Below are 25,861 nucleotides of genomic sequence, written 5' to 3'. Positions count from 1 at the left end.
CAAAGGGTGCCAACGGAACCTATTACTGAGACTTCGTTGTCTGTCTGTCGATCTGTCCGTCCGTCCGTCAGAGGCCTTTATCTCTTGAACCATAATAGAGACACTTAAAAGGACCCCGGACCTAAAGTATGGAAAATGTAGTTTCAGTTAAATATATTCTGACATTTTGATATGTTATAGATTTCAAAGACCTGAACAAAAGTTTTTAAGGGTGCTACTTCTGTTTCCGGGTCCCATTCAGAGTCTAGTTTCGTTTTTTAGACACTTTTGTACAGGAATTTGAAATCTATAAAAGGTTTAAGGTTTAAGATCATTTAATCTCATAAAGAATTTTACAATTCACTTACATGAGACAAACATAGAAAAATTAACATAAATTTGTTATAAGCGCACAAGTACTTTAAGTTATTAACAAGAAAAAGGGTACTTTGACAATAATAATCGGGTGCCGCTCGCACTGCATGCAGCGAGCGACAATAGTAGTAAAACAAGAAATACATGGAATGGTTATAACTAGATACGGCATACGTACGCCGAACGTAGTTCAGATTAACTTATGCTATATTATACTTATTTAATAACATGTCAAAATCTCAGAATATTTAACTGAAACCGAATTTTCCATACTTTATGTCCGGGGTCCTTATTTTAGATTATTTGCATTGCTGTGGCCAGCTGCTGTGGCCGCTATAACAGCAAATACTAAAAACAGAATATATAAAAGAAATATTTCAGGGTGGCTCCACTACCACAATGAACATACTTTTTTGCCGTTTTTTGCTTGGTATTAATAACGAAAACAGGTAAACGCTTGAAATATTCACAGAATATTTAGTTGTATATTCACTTTTAAAAATAAGTTATTAAATAAAGATAAAAATAAATATTTTAGGGGGGCTCCCATACGAAAAACTTGATTTTTTTGAGCAGCAAGTTCACAAATGATTTCAAACAATTTCTAAATAGATGCTAGTTGCATTTCGAACTGGTACGTATTTTTGCCAGCCGTCTGCAATAAATTGCGGGCCATTATCTCAAATTAACGATCTGTTTTCTTACACTGGCTATCCGTTAGCGAAATTTACTACTTTTCTGGAAAAATCTACGTTCACTGGCCATTATTCGTGCCTTCGAAGTAATATATACTTCGTCTTTTTAAGCATTAGAAAAAGGGCAAATAATCTTGTCGAGTCTTTTTATTAAAAACGTTTTAAAAAAATCAGTTACTATTACTTATGATACCAAAATAATGTAAATTATCACACATCCCTGCTAATTGTTACATATTTGCTGTGATTTATTTTTCCAAAGTGTTTTCCAATAAAAAGACACGTCCAGATCGCTTACCTTCTATCTAATCCTAAAAAAAAACAAGTATAGGTTCTCCTTGATAGCAAAGGTTACGAGTAAATACTAACTTTAGTTGAGCTCAAGAAGTATCATCCCAGCCTATAGGCTACTACGTCCCACTACTGGGCACAAGCCTTTCACAATGAGGGCTATCGTTTTTTGTCTCACTAGATGGCGCACTGTTGCGTGAGGTTTTTAAGTATGGCTTTCAAAGTCTGTTATTACTGGCGTGAAAACAAAGTTTAGATTAAAATACACCTTAAAACCGTACCATAAAAATATCGAGCATGCCACAGTGTTGCATAGTCCCCATTTTGTTCGGAAAAAGGGAGGACAAAAGTAAATATTCCAAAAATGGTAGTGTAATTTAAGTTATGTAAAAATTAATTTCCGTTTCCCTTGGTAACGCCATTACTTGAGAGCGACTTTGCCCATTTCATCCATCTATTTGTTTAAGTTTTTTGTAGAAGGTTCCTACGGAAAAAAACAACTTACCGTACAAAGTTCAATCAATAGGATTAGAAAAATAAAATATAGCGCGAAAATCACGATGTAATTTTTGAGAATTCCCACGGGGATTTTAGCGAAATAAACAAAAGTAATTCGATATAAGCAAAAAGGTATTAAAATAAAAGATAGCATTAATAGCAAACATGAAAGTAAAATTAAAACTGACGCGTGAAATAGAGAAAAATAGGATAAATACTGTCCAGGAGGTAGGTTAATCTAACATTACTTGCTTCGATGACTTTCCTTTCAGTCTGACTGGATATTACTGAATGGAAGCCAGTGGACCGAGCCCGATAAGGTACCTCTTTCTTTTTAAGGTTTAAAGATTTAAAAGCACTGGTTGAAAAATAAAACGAAAGACGAATTGAACGGACTGAAGATTTACTTAATTAAGATTGGTTGTTACTTTTACGGTCATCCCGTAAAATCTATATCGAAAATACCAGAAAAAAAGACCAGCGCTGGGAACCGCACCTGGGGACAGCATTCCGTGCTGCGTGCTATACCGCTACACCACCACTGGACAGCGACATCTCTTGTCCGGGTGAGCGGTTAGTTCCAATGGAGTGCTGAAAGTTTCTCGATGAGGGCTATAGCATAGATGTCGCTAGTGTCGCTGTTTAAGTGACTGAATAAGAAACAAACAAGCTGAGATATGTGATGCATAGGAGAAATTCGTGTCTGTACTCCTGTCCAGTGGTGGTGTAGCGGTATAGCACGCAGCACGGAAAGCTGAACCCAGATGAAGCTGAAAGCTGAAGATTTACTGCTATATCTGCCACAGCGGAGTGTGCAAAAAAATTCGACACACCGTCCTACTGGCCCTTTAGAAATAGAGTCGTGTCAAGATTGGTTTTTTGGAATCTTTTGTATTTTTTGTTTCAATTCCAAATTTTTTGTTACTTTTACGGTCATCCCGTAAACCCCATATCGAAAATACAAACTGAAATATAGATGCATAGTAAAAACAGAAAAATAAGACCAGCGACAAAAACATTCCTCGCAACATACACTCGCACATCTCTGGTTTGGCAACGCAGCCTTATTTTGAACCCCCGACGCAAAAAGAGGGGTGTTATCATCAGTAGAATATTATTATCAACGTTAAATTACAATAAAGCTCGCAACAAGGATACGCATACAAAAAAATAACATTCCTCATTTTTGAAAGAACGCTAAAATGTCAAAAAACATCCACTGCTCATTTATCAAAACGTGGAAAATAATAGATTGTCCTTGACAGAACTTAACGGAGGAAAAAGTCTCGTCTTGTTTTGTAAAGTAAGAAAATTCCGCGATGTAAAAAAACGGTTATGGAACTGTTAAATAATCATGAGGAAGGGAAAGAACTTTTTTTGTTTTTGATTGACTTTTGCTTTTAGCATTATTCATGCTAGTATCACCAAGAAAGTGCTGTACAATTTTAATTACAGTTTCTAATTCAGAAATAAAACAATAAGGCTGATTTTCATATCGACTTGTGAGTGATAATAGGCTTTGACGTTTTAAGCGCTACAAAAGACCATTATGCCTTAGGAATGTAAACCAATTTCCTTGTCGACTATACATTCTATTTTACGTAAAGTTGGGATAAAGTAGAAAATATGAATAGAAAATACATGGATGCACAGAAAACCAGAAAAAGAAAGTAACATAAGTAGTTAAGTAGAGGCATAGGAAAAAATTCGTGTCTAGATTCCTGTCCAGCAGTGGTGTAGGGGTTATAGCACGCAGCACGGATCTGAGGACCTGGGTTCGATTTCCAGTGCTGGTCTCTTTTTCTGGTTTATCTGTGTTGTTGTGTTCTGTGTGTATAATAATAATAATCTATGCATCCATGTCTCAGTTTGTGTTTCGTCGTCGGTGTCGGGGGACCGCTAAGGTTAATATTTTAAAAAATGCAACATATTTACTTTAGTTTCCTGTTAACCTTAGCGGTCCCCCGACAACGACGACGCATAGATAAAAAAATTTACTAGGTACTGTAACGGCTGTTAATCCGTGACAGTATGTGTAGTTTCACACGTGGTTATTTTTTTTTTGAAATATAGACTAACGCGAAATAAAATAATACTTTATTATAACTATTGTGTTATATTGCTGTCGGATTTTCAAAGCGAGCCAATAAAATAATATTAGGCATTGAAAAATTTGCCAGATGCGTGTGACTTGGTAAAAACCAACTATAAGCTATTGTCTAAACTTTCTTCAGTACAAAGGACCCTCAATTAACTTATTCGTAGGATGTATTTTAAGCAATATAGCAATAGACAAGTTACTTGGGAGAATCTGTAGACAATAGACATGATCCTAGTGAAGCTTTGTCTAAATGACCAGATGTGAGAGTTCGAGCCGGATGTTTTATTGCTAGGACAGCGGCGGCATTGGTTCTTTTGATTGCGCCGAAACAATTGTCGATGGGGTTTTTTTGGAAAATTAGACAAGGACAGCTGGTAGATAGTTTCATCTCTGTCAGGTATCTTCCTACCGGGGCAGTGGGGTGGAGATGGTAGTGGAAGGGACTGCTAAGATTGTCGGGGCGGACGGCAAGGGAGTCCTTCTGAGAGCTCGTAGGTGACAGGCGCGAGACAGTTCTTGGGGACGCGAACGCGAAAGGTTCTTCCGGAGAGACCGTAAAGATAGGCGCGACATCGGACCTCGGGGCGCGATTGCGGAGAGTTGCGGGCAAGGCGCATTTCCGGAGCATAGCGGTCGAAGTTTTTATACTACTAAGGACGAGTAGTGGCAGCTAAGTCTAACTTAATTTATCTTGTCACAGTGACAATATGTGTTTCTGATTCGGTCCCAAATTTACGGTATTTTATTTTGTGCTCTGTTTTAATTTTGGATTTGTGATTTGTGTGTTACGTAATTGCATTAATTTTGTGAATTTATTTGTTCTGATCTAGCTTTAAAAATCGCGGACTATGTTCATTCTTTAAACCAGTTAGCTAAATAGTCGTTCTTTAATGAAACACGTAAACTATTAAATTTACCATTTCTTGACCTCAAATCTATAAAATCACTTAACCTGACTCGCCGTGACCTTCCTCGGAGGATAGCCACGCGTAGTCCCACAATAATCTACTACTATTGGTTAATTTTCTGATCAACCTTCTAAAACCACTTCCCTTCTAGAAGCTGCGGGGCGTGAAGTCTAGTTTGTTACTTTGTTCGCGTAGGACTCAATTAGTTTAGGTGCAGCTATACTCTACGAGTATTGTACGAGCCAGCGGTGATTAGTATTTAGTGCAGTTGAGTTAGTCATATATTCGTTTATATTATTTTAGTCGTTCGTCGTGAGGCGGAGCTGCGTTGCGTGAAATTTATTGGACAAAGAGTGAAAGAGTGAAGAGTGTGAGAGTGACAAGAATTTATTTGTGAGCGAAATAAATTTGATACCGCTTAAGTTGATTAATTTTAAGGTGTCATTGTAATCTCAGTGGAATAAAGGAGAGAGTGCACACATCTTATGCACTAATCAATCCTTACTCACTCGATCCTGAGTTTTACTAGATTACTGTGTCACACGTGCCACTGCTTAATTTGTTTCTAGTTCGTGCCAACCTAGAGAACGAATACACTTTTACACTATACAGGCACAAATCATTTTACACTATACAACATCACACGTGAGGTCGGCCTAGGTAATCCGCCTTATGAGCCGAATGATCTTAGTTGTTCGATGTCACAGCATGCACTAGGTACACACCACACATTCCTGTGCAGTGAATACAACACACTAGCTAACACACCTGCAGGAAGGTTATCTGGCTGAGATTAGCTCCTGGATGAACTGGAGAGCAGCACGTCAAGGACTAGGGCCCATTTTCAGGAGGCACACGTTGTCTGTCGACTAACCTGGGTCCTTTACAAGCACTAGGTACACAAACGAGCCCTGAGTTACTTGTGTGTTAAATTGTCGCCAGTGGCTCTGAGGTGCGCCGTCTCGGCTTTTGACCCTTGACCGTCTAGCGTCTTGTGAGGAGACTGGTTAGAGCTGTATCCTTTGTAGGAGTTCACAGATAAGGTGCTTCTTATACGCATCCAAGTGATATTCAAATTACCTCGCACAACTCATCAACACCCTCTAGTTCTTTGACACGAACAACCCGCGGCAGCTTCGAGTGTAGGGAAGCGTAAGATCAGCATAGATTAAGAGCTTGTGAGCGTAAAATCAGCATGAAGCGGCGAGCGTAACTTGCACTATTGGCGTGTGTGATTGTGGGTTCATGTGTGTGGGCGTGTGTGATTTTGTACGCAAAGCGTGACGGTTTGAAAGAAGATATTTTTAGGGGGTTAGAATTGTTCCAAAGGCTTTGTTGGGCACATGATCGGGGCAGGGGCCTTCTAACGATCTATGTGTGGGACTAGGCTATTGAGGTGTGATGGGAGGCCTAGATTTTCAAATCGAATAGGATTCCCCCATACGACCTAAAGGTCTTATTCCAAAGGGTCCCTTGTGATCGGGTATTTTTCCTAGGTGCGATGTTGTTCGGCGAGAAAGCAGAGGCGGCGACTGATTACTTATAATACCTACTTGACTTTGTCATTCTAACGAAATTACATAACATAATTCATCTCATATCCTTAACTTTCTGAAACTAAGCATTTTCTAACTTTGCGGCATAATTAAAATTTACACAACGTATCAGAGGGTCCTAAATACTTAAAACTAGACGATCACATTTATTTAGATATGGCCAATAATTAAGCTTTATATAGGATTAAATATGGACGCGACTTACGTCGGTACTTTTATCCATTTCTGATAAGACCCGGGTGAGCAGTCGTTACGTACTTATACTAAATTACCTTGGCTAATTTTGCGGGAAATCAAGCATAGTCCCCCGCGGGATAGATAACGAATTTTCGCAGACAAGTCGCGGGCAACAGCTAGGTAGTGCATAAATTTTTTTTACTTTTTTAGTTGTCTTTTTTTGGCGGCGTTTTTTTATTTTTGCTGGCGTTGTTTTGTTACTTGTGTACGTATTGTTAATGTATGTTTCTTTAACATATTTTTGACATTATCTCTGTGACAGTTCAAGATAGAGGGCTGAAAGTTGGAGTGATTACTAGTAATGAGGCGACAAACATTGACATTCACCAATTCAACTATTCCTCACAGGGGCCACATGTCCTTCCTTAGCCTGCTAACTCTTTGGAGTTGAAATAAAAATACAAAAAGACTCCAAAAACAATCATATCAACTTATGAACTTAATACCTGAGTACCTGTCTACCCCAAGCGTTCATCATAATGCCCGATTCACAGTATTCCAGTAAATTGTGCCAGTACGATACATTGCGGGGATCACAATCCAAACGAGTTACAACGAGATCGATCGAACACCGAAGTGTCATGCTGCCTAGAACGGTTTTACTGGAATGATGTAAACGCGCAATCTGTAGCTGATGTGCTATAACAAACACAAGTGCAACCGCAATCGGATCCCGTGGAGCGATAGCAAAGTCCAATATCCGATTAGTGAACCAGTCGCCAACTTATCGGTGCTAATATCCGGTTGGCTGCAGTGGGAAAATATTGGAATCCATTATATTAGGTTGATTCAAAATTGAAATCAGCAAATAATCACGACGTCATGTTTTTCAATTTTCGCGATTATCATTCATACCTTACTTATCCTTAATTCCTAACCAATATTATTATAAATCTAGGTTAGCTGGAAGACATCGCTTGTTAGATATAAGCTCGCTTTTGTACTTCTCTCTGTGGATCTGTATTTTTATTTTTATGTGCAATGTAGAGTTTAGATTACATACATAGGTACCATCAGCCAAATAATGTGGTCTACCACCCTAAAGTTGATAATCGTTTACATGTCATAAAACAATAATGCCAATACGTGTCTGTTAACCTGAATTAAATTTCATGGGAAGTTGTTTAAATATTGATAGACCACTTATTTGGCTGATGGTACATCTTACTTCTTACTGTTCTTACTAATATTTACTAATACTATACTAATATTTTATATTATAAATGTGAAAGTTTGTGAAGATTTTTGAATGTTTGAAGGTGGATGTTTGTAACTCAATCACGTCTAAACCACTAAACCGATTTAGATGAAATTCGTTATACAGATAGCTTGAGTCTCGGGGAAGGATATAGGATAGTTTTATCCCAGAAAATTGCATAGTTCCCGCGGGATGGCGATAAACGCATACTACGCGGACGGAGTGTTTCGTAAGTATGTCTTTCTGTCTGCTACCTCTTCACGCTTAAACTGCTGAACTGATTGAAATGAAATTTAGTATGAAGATCATTTTAAACGCTAGGAATTACATAGGATAGTCCACAACCGCTCCATTGGTCGAAACGTTGAGGTAATTTTTACCCGACTGCAAGGAGAGGTATTGTTAGCAATAACAGTAGTCGTGATTAAGTACTGAAATCCTACTTCATATTATAAATGTGAAAGTTTGTGATGATGTAATTAAGACGTTATTTTCCGGTGGTCCATCCATATCAATAAATAAAAAATAACAAGACAAAACTTTTTTTGTAGCGGTAAATTTAAGTTAATAGTTATTAATTTTAAATGAAATTCTAGTTCTTTTTTTAATTGTTTACTAGCTATATACTATGTAAACACAGCTCACCCGCTTTTCACACGATGATCCAAAATTTTCACTTTAACCTCAGGAGATAAATCACAAATTACATCGACATGAAAATCCACTAACGCAGCTATTCTAGGACCTTAAATACAAGCTTGGGATCAAATACCACTTACTTACTTCATCCATTTTAATTTCAAATTTACATGCTCTGTCAAAGGTTGATTTTGGAAGAATGCTGGATTGGAAATGATGGGTTTATTTTTTAAGGATAATCCCCAGGGGATTAAACAGTCTGTTGCGAATTATTTTATCTCAGCTTTTGAAATTTGCGGTCATTTGAATTGTAAATGTTTTACAACGAGTTAAACCAAAAACGACCTCGCATAAAGCAACACCTACACAGTAAATTTTAGAGACCTACTCTTTTTAGGGTTCCGGAGCCAAAATGGCAAATACGGAACCCTTATAGTTTCGCTATGGCTGTCTGTCTGTCCGTCCGCGGCTCTCCTTAGGGACTATCAATGCTAGAAAGCTGTAATTTTGGACGGATATATAAGTAAACTATGCCGACAAAATGGTACAATTAAAAGTTCAAAAATATATATTTTTAGATCAGTCACGTCTAAAAATATGTATACAAAACAAGGTTGCATAAATATGTAGTCATACATTGTATCAAAAATATTTCTCTATTACTGACACCAAAAAATGTATTCATTAAACTTTTCAGTATTATTAATCACAAAATGCTTCAGAAAGTTGCATACTTAAATAAATTCCATTTAAATGTATCCACTCGTAGCAAAAAATATATATACATGAATGGTTCCATATAACATAAACACAACCAATTTGGCAAATATTTGCATACGCCGTTTGATTATAAATATGTACAACACGATTTGATATTGTTGATTCGTTTTGAAGAATTACTGTTTTGTTAAGATTACATGTCTGTCTCCTTTCGTAACCTGCATGCGGCAGGGACATACATACTACGAATCCATACTCCATTAAAAATATTATATACTGGTGACCCGTTCCGGCACAACACGGTTACGGTATACATAGACACCGTGAATCACACTATTTATTTGTGAAAAACCGCATCAAAATCCGTTGCGTAGTTTGAAAGATCTAAGCGTACAGACAAAAAAGCGACTTTGTTTTATACTATGGAGTGATGAATTGAAAGTAACTCTGTCTGTTCCGGTATCACGTCGAAACCGATTGGTTTCGACTGTCAAGGGGCTGAACATAGGGTACTAGTGTTTATTTCCAAAAGCAACCCTTAAGGGGAAAATGGGGATGAACTGACTGGAGTGAGCTGGATGAAATTTGGTATGGATATATTTATTTTTTTATACACCATCAAGATCACCAAATACTTGGAAGGTCCAGAGTGGTCATTAATATCGACTAAGCCAAAGCGATCAAGTTGTTCGGGTCATCACTGAGGACAGATCCACTGAAGCATCTATAATTGCCAATCTTTAATCATTGTAATTTTAATTATAGAAGACAGCTTCTGAATGACTAGCCAGCTCCTGCTTCACGTCGATATTCTGTGAGAGTGTGGTACTTACTACCCCGGTCGAGCCCGCCCATTCGTACTGCAACCAAGAACTGGCTACAGTGCGGCTCTACCACTAACAATTAACAATATAATTAAAAAAAACAAAAAAATGCTTAGTGCACCCTTTCTGAGAATGACTAACTGAAATACTCAATATTTAAAGTCAATTCAATCTAAGGACTGTCAAGTGCGTCATAGAATAATCGTGAGATAGACGTATGCAGTGACAAGTCCGCACTGTTTTGTGAATTGTCAAATCAGTTAAATATACAACTTACGATTCTATGCCAGTCAGACAAGGTTTGTTGTTGCAGTCTGGATACATATTTATGAATCAAACGGCGTATACAAATATGCCAAATTGGTGTGGTTATATGTATATGGAACCCATTCATGTATACTTATTTTTGCCTACGAGGTGGATACATTTAAATGGAATTTATTTTAGTATGCAACTTTCTGAAGCATTTTGTGATTACATAATACTGAAACAGTTTAATGAATACAATTTTTTGGTGTCAGTAATAGATACATATTTATGATGAAAATGTGTGGCTACATATTTTTCAATTTTTTTTGTGTATACATTCTTTTAGACGTGACTGTACCTCCCATGGAGATAAGTGGGGGGTGATTTTTTTTTATCCAACCCTATAGTGTGGGGTATCGTTGGATAGGTTTTAAAACCATTAGGGGTTTGCAAAGACGATTTTTCGATTTATTGATTCTTTTGCGAAATATTCAACTTAAAAGTGCAAATGTAAAGCGTCAAAATCGAGCGCCCCCCCCTTCCCCCCTTCTCTGTAAAATCTAAACCGGTGGGTGGAAAAACTTGAAAAAATTCATGATGGTAGTAAGTATATCAAACTTTTAAGAAAACTAAGCTAAGTTTGCTTGAGAATTATTAGTAGTTTATGAGTAAATAGCAGCCTAAGGTATAAAATATATACCTAAACTTGGAAGATTCCGTATAAAATACGAAATCCTTAGAAAAATATTACTTAATTTTTTCGTAATGGCTACGGAACCCTATTTTGGGGGTGTCCGACATGCTCTTGGCCGGTTTTTTGAAGCCTTTCTCCACGTCAACAATAACTCGCCCGGACACGGCTTTTCAATCAGATATGTATGTAGAATGAATATGAATATAGATAAGTACGTTGCGAGGAGCGTGTTTTTTATGAACCAATAGAAACGCTTAATTTGCCTATCTTTGAACTAAAATAATTTCTTTGTTCACCCGCGACCATATGATGATGATAGATGGGTTTATGTGACTTGTCTGTTTTCTTACAGTGTGGAGGTGGAGGAACTGCATGAACACGCATATCTTGCATAAACTTAGGTATCATAAGGTCGCAGGTGAGCAAAGAAATTCTTTTAGTTCATTGATATGGACCTCCGCAAAGTAACGCCTGATTCAATAAATTATTGCCTATTCCGTTCCGCTGAGTCACTTCCACTAGAGATGCGCTGAGCTGAGATAAACGAAGCGATTCTTTTGGTTCATGACAAACACATTCCTTACAACACATTCTCGAGATGCTCTGGTGGAAACGCAGACTTGTTGGTATATTTCTACTTCAATGACCATGCTACGGGACCCTTGGATAGCGACTCGAGTCCATCGTGCACAGAGGACTAAATCAGAGTATTTCCCAAAAAGTTGTTCCGTCATTAAATTGACAAAGAAATCAGTTTTGTCAAGAAATAACTAACACTAAAGACGAGATTATAAAACATAAACTGCATAAAACATCCAAAATTTCTTGACGTCATCAAGAAAACGTCCAGAGATATTGTGAGGAAAAAATCGTAATTTTTTTAACTACGTCGAAGCTTTCTATTGGATCCGACAACAAAGACTATTGACTTTTTATCACCATTACCACAAGTTTTCGTAATATTTAAACAAAATAATTATTTATTTTTTGTGTTGAAATAGCGTCAAGAAATATATTACATGTTTATTTTTTTTAATAAGTGCACAACTGAAAATTTATAACAAAAAAAAATAGAACCGACTACAAAAAACCACCAAAATAGTTTTCTACCAGTCTGAAGTCGGTGCCTCAGCACAAGCCAGCAGGAGTTGCCCTATAATCACCTACAACTATACGAGTATATTGGGCTTCAATCACTCCTGCTGGCTCGTGCTGAGGCACCGACTTCAGACTGGTAGAAAATTATTTTCATGGTTTTTTGTAGTCGGTTCTATTTTTTGGTATAATTTTTCTTTTCACGCTTTTTATTGTAAAATATCTAAGGTACAATTGTTTAATGACAACTGCTCGTCACCTTTTACGAAAAATTGCTTTTTCTGATGCAGAGACGTTCATTATTGAGGAGTCCTGGTGCTTCATCACCCATTCCATTTCACCATAATGAATTACGATGAGCTTAAATTGCTCAGCAACTGTGTTATAAAGCAATTGAAATTCAACCCGTGAAGTACTTGTTATGGAGTAAGTAGTTATAGAGTTTTTTTTCACCACTTCGTTCTGTCACACGGTATAAAACGAGGGTAGAAAGAGATGGCGAATGCGATGGCCAACGTTAGCGTGTAAACTAGACAATATTGCGACTGTAGAAAGTACCACGAAACTAATCGGGTAAATTTGAGCTGATAATGCCAAGTTTCTTTTCAATGTTGTAAATTTCAAAATGGCGAAGGTTGGCTATAAACTTTGGTAAGTATCATTATTTCGAAATACTCACGACACAGTACACAGAATAGATATCAACACGCAAACATTATTGTTATTTTCACAAAATGGACTCGGATACATAAGAAACCAAATTGTGTTTCAGACACAGAATATCCCGAGATGCTACGTTATTTAAAATCCACGCTGAAATCAGGCAAAATAGAGACATGTATGAAGATAAAACGCATTACCATAGCCATGGCAGTAAAAGCGCGGGTTTACGGAAAGACGGCGACAAAATTTGCCTCTGCACTGGCTTTTATGAGAGAGAATAAAGGTAAATATTCTTAAAAGAGTTCCCCAAGTATAATAATATGGGGAACAAATGCTCCGTAAGCTCAGCTTTATGCACACTAGCAAAGTTTCTACTGTATTTTTTCATTTTAACCCTAACCTACTCTTTGTCTATTTTCTTAGCTTATTTTTAAACGACTTAAAAAAGAGAGTATAGAGAACAGATGGCCGTTGCGGTCGAAAAGTTCTGTTCTTGTATGGAGACCACGGATCGGCAAGCGTACCGTAAAATTTCTACCAACGAGATGGATGGATGACCTGGTTAAAACCGCGGGTTCATGGTGGATACCGAAGCTGCTGGCGGTCTTTGGGAGGTGTGGATGCCATTAAAGGAATCATAGTACCTTTAAACTTTAATGGAACAAAATTGCAATTAACATTGGTCTAAAAAAAAAATGTTTATTTTTATATTTTTCAGCAGTAAAATAGGCCAATTTAAGACATCTATTTGAAGGATTTTGGTTTTAGTCGGGTTTTCAATTTTTTATCCCGTTTATAAGTTAATGAAATTAGAGCTAACCATAGATGCCATGGCGTTAAAACTTACGTTTATCTTTGCCCGTCACAATTTTTTAAAAAAACGAATTGTCATCTGTCACCTGTCAGTGTAAGGATTAGGCGGTTTGGTTACATGACGTTTATTTGTTTACGATGAAGGTCAAACAAAGGTCAAACGTTATTTTGCCAAATTAATACATACGATCATTCAGTATTCCTTGATTTCTCTCAACAGAGGTTTTTCCGAACCGGTGGTATATTTTTTGACATTCATAAGTGCTTGTTATAGCCTAAATAGAATAAAGCAATTTGACTTTGACTTTCTTTTTTTACCAAAATGTGATTAAGTAAATGGTTTACTAGTAAACCTATCAATGCCAGTGCTATTTTAAACCGATTGCCCGAGGGTTATAATGTTATGATGAGGAATTATGTTTTTGAAAGTTTGTATATTATTTGGTCCTCTCAGTTGTCGTCTGTTGTTGTTGGTTGTTTGTCATAAATCTAATGTATTTTTTTTGTTGAGATAAAAAAATAAAAAATGCTGTACGGTTTTCAACACAATTTTGAAGTAACATTAGAGTTTACAAAACTGTCGGAGGGCTAGATTTGAATTCAAACTTCCCTTTGCAAACCATATAGGTAGGTAACCATTTGTACAATAAATTACCTGAGTACTGCGCAGTGTCACGAAGGAGTCGGCACCCTCAGAGACTCCCAAAGGCACCTCGATGATTACTTTTACACCCTGTAAAATGGAAACAAAGCTGTAGAACCTAATCAACTTAAAACGTTGAGAAACCAATGACAATGTCATTTCGAAGTTTAATATCTCAAAAACGGCTGAACCGATTTTGAAAAACATGTTCTCTAAACACCATAGCTAAAAAACCTTCTTTTAAATAAAAAAAAACGCTTCCAAATCAGTTCACTACTTTCAGAGCTACGGTGCCACGGACAGACACACAAACATACAGAGCGGTCAAACTTACGACACCCCTCTTTTTGCGTTGGGAGTTAATAATAATTAGGATCACACGCAGCACAAGGCTCTTAGACGGGTATTTGAATGAGGTTTTTTTATTTGAAAGCAGGTTTATAGCGATGGTTCTTAGACAAGTTCTATCAAAATCGGTTCAGCCATTTTTGAGATATTGAACTTTGAAGTGACAAAGTCGGGGGCTTGCCAACTTTTTTCAAATTAACATTTTTAAATAAACTAGAATTTCAAATGTACCATCAGCCAAATAAATGGTCTATCAATTTTTTTACTAATTCCTAGCAAATGAATATGTCGCTAAAGTCGAACTTTCAAGTTGACAGACACGTCTATTGGCATTATTGTTTTGTGACATGCAAACGATCATCAACTTTAAGGTGGTAGACCACATATTTGGCTGAGGGTACCTCACGATAATACTAACCTAACCTAACCTAACGGCATCTAGCCAGCCAAGAAAACTTTTTTTTTTTTATTAAACTGGATGGCAAACGAGCAAGTGGGTCTCCTGATGATAAGAGATCACCACCACCCATAGACACCTGCAACACCAGGGGGATTGCCGATGCGTTGCCAACCTAGAGTCCTGAGATGGGATACCTCAAGTGCCAGTAATTTCACCGGCTGTCTTACTCTCCATGCCGAAACACAACAGTGCAAGCACTGCTGTTTCACGGCAAGATTAGCGAGCAAGAATTTAATTATATTACACTCGTGTGAGGCGAATATTCAGCGTTTTTGCAGCGTTTTTTTGTCATGGTGTCCTCGCAGGTGTTATTAAATAGATAATGCCCAGGGTTTTTTTTATGAAATTGAAAACAATACCGATGCTGAATTTGGCGTGATTAAAATTCTTGTGACTTGTCTTTCCGTTGTGTTATATAAACGCGGACGCTGTCATTAGCGGTCAAAACGCTCGAATTTGCCGGTGAAACCCTGCCTAGATTTAAATATGGTACGGACGGACTCTGTAAAGATGGCGCAGGTCTCATCCCTGATGGATGGGGTATTGAGCCGTTTGGTTCTATGTAAATGTGGCTGTTCTGAGAACGGCCATTTGTTTTAAGCGATCAGCGCGACCGACGGATGGAGACTAATGCGTAGCGGGTTCGATCCGTGCGGCACCAGTTCCAAGTTTGACAGAATGATGAGGAATAATACCTAGCCGACAAAAAGTTTGAAACCCCGACTTTGACACTTCAATGTTCAATATCTCAAAAATGGTTGAACCGATATTGATGAAATATGTCGAAGAACCATTTCTGGAAAACCTGATTTCAAATAAAAAAAAAAACGAATTCAAATCGGTACACCCGTTTAAGAGCAACGGTGCCACAGACAGATACACAGACAGACTTTAGGAGCATACATGTCAAATGCCAGAAAGTCCAGGAGTCACATTGTCCATGGTCAAAAAGTCCGAAGATGAAACGTCCTAGTGTCTAAAAGTCCTAGCGTCAAAAGTCCATGGTAAAAAAGTCCGAAGGATGAAACATTATAGTGTCTGAAAGTCCTAGCGTCAAAAAGTCCATGGACAAAAAGTCGAAGATTAAACGTCCTAGTTCTGAAGGCCTGAATCCCATAATGTCTCATTGTATAAAGATGTGACTAACACAACTACGAGTAAATGATAAATATAACTGAAATAGATTAGAGAGCTAGATTGGTCATCTGCATTATTTCCATCTATTATCAAACACCCTGAGGCCCATTCTCGGTAAGATCCAGATGCATCTTGATGCTTCGTACATGTCGTGTCGAGTCAACGCGAATTGACCAGCTGGTCCAGTCATGCAGATGGACTAGGGCCTCATTCTACATTGTCTCTTTCCATATTGTTATCGATTGTCTACGTAGTGGCAGCTCTTTTTGACTTGACAGTAAAGGCGATCGAGTCGAAAACAATTCCATTGAAATAGTGTAAATAAACCAAAATAGAATGAGACCCTGGACTCTCGGACATATGGACTATCCGCACATTAGGGCATTATAACCTTCGAACTTTTTGACAATGGACAATGAGACACAGGGACTATCGGACATATGGATTATCCGACATTAGGGCTTTATAACCTCGAACTTTGACAATGGACAATGAGACACAGGGACTATCGGACATATGGACTATCCGACATTAGGGCATTATAACCTTCGAACTTTTGACAATGGACAATGAGACACAGGGACTATCGGACATATGATTATCCGACATTAGGGCTTTATAACCTTCGAACTTTTGACAATGGACAATGAGACACAGGGACTATCGGACATATGGATTATCCGACATTAGGGCTTTATAACCTCGAACTTTTTGACAATGGACAATGTGACACCTGGACTCTCGGCATATGGACTAACAGAAATTAAGGCATTATAACCTTCGAACTTTTTGACAATGGAAAATGTGACACCTGGACTTCTGACATTTGGACATGTATGCCCCTAAAGGAAAAATAAAAGATTTAACGTGTTAAGGAAATGCAAGGCAAGTTACGATTAATAAATCAATCTCTCTTTTCAGTGTACTATCGAACCAAAAAAAAGTTCCTAGTTCCAAAAATATTTAACAAGATTGAGTGGCTTACAGAAGGAAAACAGTGTAGCATTAAGTGAAGTTAAAAATACTCTCAAAAGGATATTAAGTTATTCATGACACTTACTGTGAGAAAGTTCTTACGGCGGGTCAGGAATCAAATGGTTCGACTGCACATAACTATCTAATCTAATCTATATCTTAATGCCCATTCTATGACTGTTTTCTTATAATAAGAAAACTCAAAACTACTGGATATAACTTGATCCAATTTAATCGGGACCACATCAAAAAAATACAGTCCAGTTGAGAACCTCCCCTTTATTAACCCCTAGACGCAAAAAAGGGGTGTTATAAGTTTTACCGCTATGTGTGTCTGACTGTGGCACCGTAGCTCTTAAACGAATGGGACGATTTGAATGCGTTTTCTTTATTTGAAAGCAGGTTTCATAGTGATGGCTCTTAGATATTTTTCTTAAAAATCGGTACAGCCGTTTTTGAGATATTGAACTTTTTAAGTCGACTCAAAAAAAGCCATCACTGAAACGCAAAGGTAACGTAACGAAACTTGTCCGCCAGCCATCGCTCACATCGCTCACACGTCGACCGTGGCGCGGAACTAGTGATCAATAACCGACCCCCAAGACGCCCAAATGTTACCAAACGACTAACTTTACCGGAGCATTTGTTTTATTTGCAATTTGGGATTGATATTTGGTATCTATAATTATTGATCTCTTTAATCACATGACTAACCTTACCAACAAAAAGTTGTAAAACCCCCGACTTTATTACTTCAAGGTTCAATATCTCAAAAACGGCTGAACCGATTTTGATGAAACATGTCTAAGAAACCAAAGAAAACCAAATTTTAAATAAAAAACCGCATTCAAATCGGTCCAACCGTTTAAGAGCTACAGACAGACACACATAGCATAGCGTAAGGACGCCATCAGACGGCTCAGATACAATATCCCCCCAGCTACAATAGCCCCGGGTCACCTTATATCAAAACAACCTATCGGCAAAAAGAATGGGAGAAACTTTGTTATTGCACGTACGTAATACGTCGCCCAAAACAAATGAGGTTGAAAATAAATACAGCAAGGTCTTGACGGAAGTGGGTTATCGGGCCTGAAAACGCGCTTACTAATTAAGGAAACAGATCCCCCCATGTACCGACAAGGGGGAGGTTTTGTGTTACTAATGAGAGCTGCGTGCGGCGCGGTGTGCTACGTTGTATGTTCATGTTTTATTGGCTATGTTTTATTGGAGAAGCCGTGGTGGCCTAGTGGTTTGACCTATCGCCTCTCAAGCAGAGGGTCGTGGGTTCGAACCCAGGCTCGCACCTCTGAGTTTTTCAAAATTCATGTGCGGAATTACATTTGAAATTTACCACGAGCTTTGCGGTGAAGGAAAACATCGTGAGGAAACCTGCACAAACCTGCGACGCGATTCAATAGTGCGTGCGAAGTTCCCAATCTGCACTGGGCCCGCGTGGGAACTTTGGCCCAAGCCCTCTTGATCTGAGAGGAGGCCTGTGCCCAGCAGTGGGACGTATATAGGCTGGGATGATGATTGGCTATACTTCTAACGTAGTATGAAGTATCACAAAATGTACCGCGATTTTTTTTGTCAGCGACTGAACAGGCTTGTAATAGATTATTAGGATTTCACCCACCTATAAGAACTATCGCTAGAAACCCAGCTTTCAAATTAAAAAAAACGCATTTAAATCGGTCTACCCGTTTAAGAACTACGGTGCCATAGACAGACAGACAGACAGACACACATAACGGTCAAACTTATAACACCCCTTTTTTTGCGTCAGAGGTTAAAAAGAGGGGAGTCCTTCAATCAATGTATTTTTAATTGATTTCAATTCGACTGTATATTATGTACCTTTTTTATGTGTGTTATTTTAGAACGTTTTTCTAGGTGAACCAATTTTGATGAATTTTGATTACGGACCCAGGCTCCGGGCTAAAGGCAGCCAAGCCAAATACGGTACTGTATGAATGTATTACTGGAAATTTTAGAGCTGGTCACGATTTTGAAAGGGACCCAACTGTTGAAGTTTAGGTGACTTAGCAGAGTTCTTTATTGTTTGAGTCGGGTCTTCTGGTTTTTTTTTGTTGAAGTTACTTGATTGAGGTTGACTGACGTTTCAAAACATTTAATTTTTGTTTAAAATGTAACAAATCTAAAACACGACGTGACGTCAAAATTTAGTGAGTAACTCATTTTTTATAGAGCTAATAAGTCTGGTAACAGTAAGTAATCATGTTAGCTCTTCTCAAGTCGCTCTATCTCCGATAGTATTTATATGCCCCGCGAACAGCGAAACTTTCGTCAGACAACAGTAAAAGTTGCCAAGTGTAGTTTAGTTAACGCATTACGTTAATTAGTCTTGTTAGTGATTAGGAGAGTTGCGCAACGTTGCCGGACGATGTTGTCTGCTACTTTTGTTAATGACTGCGTCAGACCAACCGAGCGAATGCGGTTGGTGTAGACGCTTTTACCATAGTAAAAGAGGAGAAGTAGGTTCACTATAAACAAAAGTACATCGCGCGGCTTAAATGTGTGCGCGCCGGTTGGCGCCGGTACGCACGCACCCGCCGCACGCACAAACTGATAATTTAAGGAAGATTCAGTTTTCTGTAGTCAAGGCTGCGCTGCCGTCGGTGCCGTAGGTACGTTTTGATTTTAGCTCGCTCGTCTTGCGCTCGCTTTGGGAAATGATCACCTTTTACGTTTTTTGTATTAGGTAAGGCTGTAATACTGTAATAGTTTCGTGCAGGGATACATGAAAAAATAATAGATAACCTCCTAACTACCTATAAACAATATAGTTAATTAGTATTATGTGTAGGTAAACATGAGTAGTATGTACACAGTCGCCATCACCACTTCGGTGAATACATAAATAATATTTTTAAAGGTTATCTATTGTTTGCCCGAAAGTTATATGCTATAATTTCATTTGCCCGAAGTTCATATGCCCGATACTTCATTTGCCCGAATGTTTCGTTTACTAGAAAATTTATTTGATATAAGTATTCTTATTTTCCCGAAAATTAGATGCCATAATGATACGAATGCAATACGTATTGTTTTCCATATTATTAAGTGCAATAATATTATTTAACAGAATATTCAAACGCCATACTAAAAAGTGTTTATTTTGATTATGATTGATTAAAATTGCTTTTTTCTATTACTAATCTATCTATTATCTTTATTATCCGGGCTGCTATAAAAAAAAAACCTAACATCGAAGGCTAAGGCGGGAGCTACGCGGAACCTATCCGAGTCGCTTCTGCTCTGAACCGTCTTGCTCGCTCGCTTCGCTCGCTCTTATAAATCGAAAGTCGCAATTCTAACCTAACCTAATCTATGTGATTAAAATTTACCTAATTCAAAGGCTTGTATGACGTATAGGATTTATCAGTATTATAGTGTCGATACTCACCATTTACATGGATGGCAAATGATATTATGGCATGTGATACTTATGCCTTACAATGATTATGAAAAATGAAATTATTGAAATTAATATTATGGGAAACAAAGATTCTGTCATTTGATAAATATGGTAAACAATGAGTAGTGAAAATGAATTTATAAGAAACAATATTATGGCGGTTGAATATTATAGCATATGAAATTCGGGAAAATGAAATTCGCTCAAGTAAAGGTATACCATTTTTAAATTTAGTATAATAATAATATAGCGGCATAGAATCTTGTTTGTCTAGCCACAGACATAAGACAGTTTCAAGATGTCATACTAAAATTAATTGCCGGTAGGTAATTAATCTAAAATAGACATCTACAACCCTAAGCGTCAGCACCGGAGTAGGCAGTTAAGTCTCCTAAAGGGTCGGCGTTTACATACTTCTCCTATTAGTATGCTATTACCTCGATGGCCGCGTCAATTAGTAGGTAGAGCGGCTTGTACGCATGCGCGAGGCGCGCGCGGTGCGCGAACAACCGCCGCCCGCACACCTTCTGCGCTTCAAGAACCACCTGGAACAACAAAACCGAAAAGTACAATAAAAATAACATAGTACTCAAAATAATAGTGATTCCGTTCTGCAAGTAAAGATAAAGTAAAATAAAAAGTAAAAAGTCTCTAATCAAAGGAACTTCGCATTTTTCAGCTCCATCTTCCAAATACTAAAGCCGCGCAAAGCCAAGCAAGTATACGAGTATGTACTCGTATTATGATTCAACTGATAAGATAATAATACACCGCATTTAAATCCGATATTTAAAAGTTTAAAACATCATAAGTTATATATCATATTTGTGCAAATTCCAATTTGCACAATCAAGCATATGCACAAAAACGTATATCCGCACAAACGGATGTGGACGCCTTACAGTTTTGCCCAGTTTTCGCCCAGCCGTTTGCGCATGCACGTCGCTGCGTGTAGCCGGGCCTTTAGGTATACTATGTAAGATTTAATGTAAGATTAAAATCAGATTTAATACTAAAATACTCGTAAAATTAAAAATGTCAAATTATAACAAAAATGTCAACATAGTGAATTCAGCAGACGCAAAAGGTTTTCTATTTGAAAACTACTAAAGAACAAGCTCAAATATAAGTCGTCTGTAGTAATCAGCCTGATTCTTCAATACTGTTCTCAGAAGCTCGAAAATTACTAAAGGAATCTTAAAAGGATATAATTGATTGAATTTAAAAGCTTTCCTTTTAAATTTCCAAGGTTTCATTACGCAGTTTTCTCGAAAGATTAAGGCGTTTCATTTTTTACAGTTTCAAAATAGGACCTTAATTATGCCGAATTTTTTACGTTTCTGCCTAGGGATTGAAGAGAGAGTTTAAAAATCGAGTAGGTACAGTTCTCAAGGGCGGTAGATGAAGTGATTTGCGACATCGCACAATTTAGAGATGCGATGGATTGGGACCCTCGATCCTTTGCTTGAGAGATCTCATAGGTTAAATTAAATCAGTCACAATAATAATAAATGTACCGGGTGTGGCCTTTAATATAAGCAAAAAATTAAACATAGATCGTCCTGTAAACTGAACAATATTTTTTTTATTGTTATTACACTTTTAAGTTTATTCGAAGAAGCAATGTAAAGCGAAATGCGTGATGTTTGTAGCGTGCGGGCGACGTCAGTTGTGTTCTAGGATGGCGTACATTGATAGCAGTATTTAATTTATATGAAAAAGGAGAATTCAAAGACTCCATTAAGTATTTTAAAAGTCGTTGAACTAATGTTGTTCAGATTCACGAGCACGATCTATGTTTTAATTTTTTGCTCATATTACAGGCCACACCGGTATATATAATAAACTGCTGCATTATTTACCTGAATCTCCTTTTCTCCGTAACTGCCGATATCGAAATCATTGGAATAAACTCTACTTTGAGTACATCGTCGCCTTCTGTAAAAACAAAACAACTGTCATTCAAATAAATTTCAAATGAACTTTTTTCTAAAAGCTCAAAAGTTATCTGAAATTGGACGGTGTTACTGCCGTTTTCGGCAAAAATATTTTTCGCCAAATTTCACTTTCAAAAAACTATCGCAGTAGTTTCATTTCCAAACGAATCTTTAGCATATTTACATTTCGCAATTTATTCTTTTGGTCAAATTATCATTTGCGAATGTAAATAATGCTTGTTGGTTGTTAGTTTTTAATTATGTATGTGAATCCGGTACAATCCGTCTGACAGAGCTCATAAAGTCAGTTGCTCTGTCAGATTGGTTGTACCATCATCGTTCCCTTCTTACTGTGATTCCCATTTTCTTATTATAGTTTAAAACCATTGCAATTCGTGTATTTCATTTAGTTCGTCAACAATGCTAAAGATTCGTCTGGGAAATGAAACTACTGCGATAAGTAAGTTTGGGAAGTGAAATTTGTCGAAATATTTTGCCGAAACGGCAGTACACCCTGACGGACATGCTGACCGATTATGACTACGGAACCTTGGAAACGCTCTCAATATTCTCACACTTGAGATCCCCACCAATCTCGACATGCCAAAAGTTCATTAGGTTAATGGCACTCTGCCGCTCACGTACGGGTCAATACAACGAACAAGGCGTTCCTTTGTGATAGCTTCGCTCTCGACAGTTCGCTAACTAGCTTCCGCCGCGCAATGCGACTGGCTTAACGAACTTTACTGAGTTAAGAACTATGTCAAGGTGCTGGTTTCCTGTTTTGTGCGTTTTGCCCTATCACAAATGGCAGTACGTGTGGTATTCACCATTACTCCCTACCGATAGACTTGAGGCGCGCAAAGTCCTTGCCTATCTTAAGTCTATGCTTAGGGAGCACTACCTGTCATCTTGCGTATGAATGTTATAGTTAGCTTATTTATGTGTTGTTATGGTATCTATCTACCTATCTATCTGTTGAATTGTTGTGTATGTGTATTGTATGTGTTAGTTTTATGTATTCTTGATAAGCTCTAATCTACTGTAAATTGCACCACCTGCTAAAATGTATCCTTATTTCTGTCCATTGTAAAGGTTGCCCGGAAGATCGCTCTGAAGCGATAAGGCCGCCTTTGCTTACCTTAGAAAATCTCTATGTTATATTGGAATTAAAGGAAGATATCAATAGGTAAAACAGCGTTCAAATCAACACAGATATTTATTTAGAACAAGGCATTGTCCAAGAACACAATATATGCGATAATTAAATTAGCATTAATTATGACTATGTGTAATAATAGTCTTTTAAACAATGCAACAGTATCATCATCAAAGTCACTTACTTACAGGGTTCCACCATCAGGTAGGTTATAGTAATTTGTATGAAGCACAAAGATAAGACACAGATATGACAGTAATGACAGCATGAACTAGTTTCCATAGGAAAATGGCGTTACCTGGACTAGGTCAACAGCTCAGAGCACAGCTTGTTGCGATGTTCGCAACTGAATGATATCTGAGCCGCGACGGCAGGTAGGTCCTATTTATAAAAGCGAACAAACAAATGACGTCCACCGGGTGGAGCGGTTTAGCGACCAACTTGTTTACGAGCTAATTTGGAACCGTTAAAATTCAAATATATTAAACAACTCTTCTCCCACACGGCCATACTGACGAGCAGCCGACTCGGCTCGCGATATTTTACAATACAATACAATACAAATTTTTTGCACACAACAAACATTTCTTACACTGACACAGTTTATCAATATTTATTACAGTTACAGTCAAAGAAAATAATAAACATCACCAATTTGTCCAAATCTTACAGATTATGCAGCTTCCAAGCTTAGTTTAGCTTAATTATTAATTAGTCATCGTTAGCATCGATGGAGCTAATTTCCTAAATTTTGGTTCAAAGTCAAAGTCAAAGTCAAGGTCAAAAATATTTTTATTCAATTTAGGCTATACAAGCACTTATGAATTGAATTGACCTAGTATCGATTGACGGTCCAAATAACATGGCAAGAATGAAATTGCAATGATGAGCCTACGATTGAGTGTCAATTCACATGACAGGGTCAATTTGCATGACTGAGTGTGTCAATTCACATGACAGGTGTCAATTAGCATGACCGAGAGCGCCAATTTACATGACAGTGTCATTAGCATGACCGAGAGCGCCAATTCACATGACAGTGGTCAAATCTCGGACCGTGGTTCAACGTTGATGATCGTGTTGTACGCTTAAACGACTGAAACAGTCCCAGTCTCGCTCAGAATATATGATGTGGACTCATGCATCGTGATATGCTGGCCAGGCAACACGTAGCATGAACAATCATATAAGACAGGGTCTGGACAAAAAGAGAAAAGAACAGTTGCCAAATTATTGTAAGCAATCTGAATCCACCAATAAGAGTGTAACTCTTAAATCTTTGATGCTGACAAACTCGGAGTGTAGCGAGTTGGTGTGACTTAGATACAACACCTCACGTTAGTGTAGACAATTTTCGTCGTACTTGTCTTGTTATCAACAACTGACGTCAAGTGAAATAGTCAAGTAACCTAGTAAGAAACAGATTGTCACGATGCTAAGTTAGTAGTAGTAACAATAATATTCGCGTTGCACATATTTTGTTTCAAAATATTGCAACCTCGGCACGGGTAGCATGTAGGATAGTAAACTCATGTCTACCCCTTTCATCGTATTGTACCAAATTTATGCAATCAGGAGATGAAGCAAATTATATGTGTGACTTTTATAATGTTAAAAAGATCTATAATTACTTCGTTTTTTAGTTGTTCCAAAAATGGTCTCAAAGATGGCACTATAGTATACACAATTGATGTCTTGCCGATTTATTGTATTATTAAAATGAACTGAAAATGTAGTGAAAACAAACACCAGCAGCTTCATTTTATTTTTACTTTTCAATTTATTTTTTATTTCATTTTATTAATTACAAATCCAATCTCAATTGTTGTAATTTACCACTCGATGCCCAAAATTATGTATGTAACAAAAATTTTTAAATTCGTAGAACTATCAAAACGCTATGGTCATTCGTGGCTCTGAAAATAAATATAATTCAATTTAATTCGATTACTCCATTCTATCATTGAGACCAGCGACAAGCATCTAGCAAAATCAAGCGCTCCGCATCCATCATTAGATTGTTTAGTATGATGCTAGACGGAATGACAAACTATAGAAATTTACTCATGTATTACTAACCGTACGTTGCTCACAAGAGTATTTTCGACTGCTCTTGAGGGTAGTTTTAGTAAGGCCACTGCCTTCAAAACGTTTATTTGTCATTAGACTCAACCCTCATCGTAACCATTGGTACGTATACATCTAGAAACAATCGACTACATAAC

The 25,861-nt window shown here is 37.6% G+C and overlaps 1 protein-coding gene across 1 annotated transcript in view; it reads right to left on the bottom strand.

Moving 5' to 3' along the window:
• The window catches only part of LOC141437123 (uncharacterized), a 156,338-nt gene that overhangs the window by 110,961 nt on the left and 19,516 nt on the right, over positions 1–25,861 (bottom strand). Inside the window, exons 9-11 of the mRNA XM_074100343.1 lie at positions 22,403–22,478; positions 20,978–21,085; positions 14,191–14,268 (exon numbers count right to left, since the gene is read on the bottom strand). Of these exons, the coding sequence (XP_073956444.1) occupies positions 14,191–14,268; positions 20,978–21,085; positions 22,403–22,478 (262 nt within the window). The remainder of the gene's footprint in view (positions 1–14,190; positions 14,269–20,977; positions 21,086–22,402; positions 22,479–25,861) is intronic.

Source organism: Choristoneura fumiferana, chromosome 17 (assembly GCF_025370935.1).
Source record: "Choristoneura fumiferana chromosome 17, NRCan_CFum_1, whole genome shotgun sequence".
In the NCBI taxonomy this organism is placed as follows: domain Eukaryota; kingdom Metazoa; phylum Arthropoda; class Insecta; order Lepidoptera; family Tortricidae; genus Choristoneura; species Choristoneura fumiferana.
This window is presented reverse-complemented; position numbering and strand designations above follow the sequence as displayed.